General features: G+C 32.3%; 1 protein-coding gene across 1 annotated transcript; it reads left to right on the plus strand.

Moving 5' to 3' along the window:
- Window positions 1–2,245: 2,245 nt before the first annotated feature.
- On the plus strand, window positions 2,246–3,937 carry LOC107859664. Its single transcript, XM_016704744.2, has 3 exons — window positions 2,246–3,107; window positions 3,199–3,231; window positions 3,750–3,937. Exons 1-3 carry the CDS (start codon window positions 2,374–2,376, stop codon window positions 3,838–3,840), a joined length of 858 nt encoding a protein of 285 aa, XP_016560230.2. The 5' UTR covers window positions 2,246–2,373; the 3' UTR covers window positions 3,841–3,937.
- Window positions 3,938–3,949: the final 12 nt, after the last annotated feature.

Here is a 3,949-nt window from a genome sequence, read left to right on the forward strand (position 1 = left end):
AGCAAATGGACATTTGAGCCTGAAAATGGGCTCTGAATCATAGTAAAATGCTAATTGACTTGTGACAGTCTGGTGGGTAAATCGAAGAGGTATTAAAGAGCATAGATCTTGTTTTTGTAAAGTTGGATCTACCAGGTGCATTGTCTGATAATCATAGTTGATGGCTTGGACATAGAAGTTCTTGGAGAATAACCATATAACCGTTTGGTTAGCCGCAATGTTCTGCATCGGTGTTTAAGCGAAAAGGGTAGCTTATGTCACGGATATGACCACAAGCAGAAGGGACACATTTCTGTATGCTTTTCCGAGCGTTGCATGTATGCGGAATCTGCAAAAAAATGATTGATTATAAGGATTAATGTTAAACATTGTAGCAGAGAGGATCTCTTAGTCATTTGTGTACTATTTATTCTACTCTGCTTCTTTTAGTTTCCCACTATTATGGTCATGAAGAAAGAGGCTCCTGAAGCCTAAACATGTACACCTCAGACTTCACTAACTACTAGTATTATCTAAGAGTAAATGTAATCAAACCACCTAGTAATTTTTGGGAAAATCTAGTTTTTCTCAGTATACGATTTGACACTTACAGAGAAACAAGATATCAGGTGTGTTTGGTGTTTTCTTAAACGTTTTGAAAAATGTTTTTCAAATCAACTTATTTTCATCAATTCTAAGTAAAATGACTTCCCTTCGAAAAGTAAGAGAAATAATTTTCAAAACTCTCTTTCAACCTCAACTTCACTCTTAAATTAAAATATTCATACTCCGACCCTCAATCCCCCTCCCCCAACCCACCCCCTACCACCTCGGTTAAAAAAATATTTTAATCTTTTTTTTATTTCACCCCTACCCAAAACCCAAACTCCTACCCCCTTCCAAAAAACAATAATTAAATTTTTTTTAAAAAATTCAAACTTTTTTCTTATCTCCCCTACCCGACCCCCTACCAGCCCCCATCCCCACACCCCCAAAAAAAATTATTTGTTTTTAAAAAAATTAAAATTATTTTCTTACCTCATCCTTATTATCTAGTATTTTGACAACCCCAACCCCCACTTACCAACCCCTTCTAAAAAAAAATTAATATTTTTAAAATAAATTCAAAACTTTTTTCTTATCCCACCCTTTTTATCCTATTCGTTCTCATTATTTTTGTTAAATATATACAAATACTTTTAGAAAATATATATTTATCCAATTTGCATAACGATCACACGAATATAAGTTAGAAATAACTTATTTTTCTAGAAAATATTTTTCCTCCATATCGAACGAACCCTTAAAAAAATAAAATAATTTTTGAGATCAAAAATTATTTTTCTAAAATATATTTTTAAACTTTAGCTACACACTAGAATTGTATGTTTTGAAAACTATTTTTTCATTTACCAATCAAACACTATAAAATATTTTTCGGAAAATATTTTTCATCCACCAACCAAACATAAAAAACAAGTAAAAAATCAACTTATTTTTCAAGATTTTCTAGGAAAACATTTTCCATGGAAAACATTTTCTTTCATACCAAACACACGTTTAAGGAGAAACAAGATTTTTGCTCCAAGTAGTATAAGCTAATGAAGTGCCAGATACTAGTAAGGTTAAATGTAATCTTTCAAAAGGGTTTATATATAAATATTACTTAGAAGATAGCCCTTCGTCCCAAATTATACGTAACAAATTGAGATGACACATTAATTAAGAAAAATAATTAATAACATGCTATTTTATCGTAGTATCCTGATGTTTACATTTTAATTTGATGAAAAAGTAATTAATGCAAATAAAATTTTTTTTTCTAATCTCTCCTTAATTAATGAAAAAAAAGTAAAATAAGAAATTAAACTAAAAAATTTGGGACGGGTAATTTGAGACGGAGAGAGTAGTAGATAATACAAATCGTCCGCTACTGGAACACTTGTCTTTGGTCCTTGATGAGAAAGTTGCAACATGAAGGGAAAGACTTTGCCATTTACCTATTTATTATCAATGATGGATGGAGATGGAAAATGACATGTTTCCTTGTGCCTTGTTTGGTAGTTGGAAATTATGTGGAGAAGAAAATTGAGGACCCCAATAGATGATTGATACTTAGCATTCTTACTAAAAATATTTATCATCTTAGAAATCAAGATATAATTAGTTGTTTATTTTCATTTTTATCCTTAATCATAAATAGTAGTATAAAAAAGAAAGGCTTTTAATCAAATTACCTTCTATTTAATGCTTTTTAATACTTAAAAAGCTGACAAGTGGAAACGTCAACGACTCAAATTGAAGGACAAGTTTTTTGCACGCTGCTTGAGAAAAAATGTTACATTTAATAAAGCCATTGAATCAGACACCAGAGAATTAGGAGTACGTATAACAATGGCTCTTCTTTCAGTTCATTCTATAGAGCTCTCTTTAAAAGTCTGTCAGGGAACAAACATTCTGCTGAAATATTTTACAATAATCATGGTCATATTTCTGCATATTCCTCAAACATGCAATGCTAGGAAGAGCAAACGCCACTGTCCTCCTTCTGCTTGTGGTCATATCCGTGACATAAGCTACCCTTTTCGTTTAAACTCCGATCCAAAACATTGCGGTTTCTCAGAAGCTGAATTAGCTTGTGAAGGTAACAAAACCTTTATATGGCTGTTCTCCAAGAAGTTGTATGTGCAAGCCATCAACTACCATAACCAGACAATTCGACTGGTAGATCCAACGTTACAAAGAGATGATCTATGCTCTCTAATACCTCCTCATCTTACCTTCCACCATTACAATACTGCACGCTTTCATCCGCATTATAATTATACTAAAGGATCAGAGAGTAATATTAAAAGAGCAGCAGAACCCATCTTCATGTTCAACTGTCCCTTTGCTATTAATACATTTCTGGAAATAAGTGGCTGCAAATCAAGCAGATACACTTATTTAAAGATTGGAGAAATGAATGCATCTGAAGTCGGTGATGGATGCAGAGCAGAATTTATAGGCCTGACCTCTTGGCCTAATATTAAAGATCATGTCCACAACAACATTATTTCCCTTTCTGATTTTCATCAAGCGATCCTCTATGGTTTCGAGCTTTATTATATCGGATTTACAGAATGTATGTAAGGATTCACTACAATTCTTATCCTCCATAATTTATCCATGGATTTGATATCAGTTTAAATCAGCTAATGTTTCGACCTATTTAACCAGGGAACGTTGTGCTGTTACTTGGGGGTTTCATGTGTAAGCTCTTATCCTTGTAGCAAGCTGTATTATTTGGCTGGACAGGAATTAGCATTTTGTTAGTATGTATTATATCTTTTGGTTTCTCAGAACAATTATATATCATCTCTTCATTTGATCATCGGGTTAAAGTGAACTACTACAGAAGGTAACTATCTATAATAAGCCCAATCAGATATACTAGAGAATGAAGAAAAATATTATGGTTAGCATAAGTTACTTTTCTTTTTCCTGATTTGTTTACTTTGCATTGAAAACTGCTTTCAGGAGCACTTTTTTTTAGCAAACTAAGTTGCTTAGGTTTAGAATAAATCTAATTTTTGAAATTTAAATTTCTATTGTATAGATTAGTTTGTTGAAGTATTGTAGTTTTTTTGAATTATAAATACACAGAATTTCTTTCTTGAAGTTGGCTATTTAAAATTCCAAATACTTATAAAACTATTGAGAGACAATTTTCAATCAATACTTCGAACCTTTTTGCTGCACCTTTTTAAAAACCAGCACCAAATATGCAGGGTATTTAACACTGAGATTTGTGATCGGCCTACCGTTCATATGTGTATTTCTGGTGTTCAAATTCAAAAGGAGACATTTGTCGATGTTTGATATGATTGAACGCTTTCTTCAAACACAAAATAATTTCATGCCACTCAGATATGATTACTCCAACATAAAGAGAATGACCAGAGGTTTCAAAGAAAAATTAGGCGAGGGA

This window comes from Capsicum annuum, chromosome 2, assembly GCF_002878395.1.
Source record: "Capsicum annuum cultivar UCD-10X-F1 chromosome 2, UCD10Xv1.1, whole genome shotgun sequence".
Classification (NCBI taxonomy): domain Eukaryota; kingdom Viridiplantae; phylum Streptophyta; class Magnoliopsida; order Solanales; family Solanaceae; genus Capsicum; species Capsicum annuum.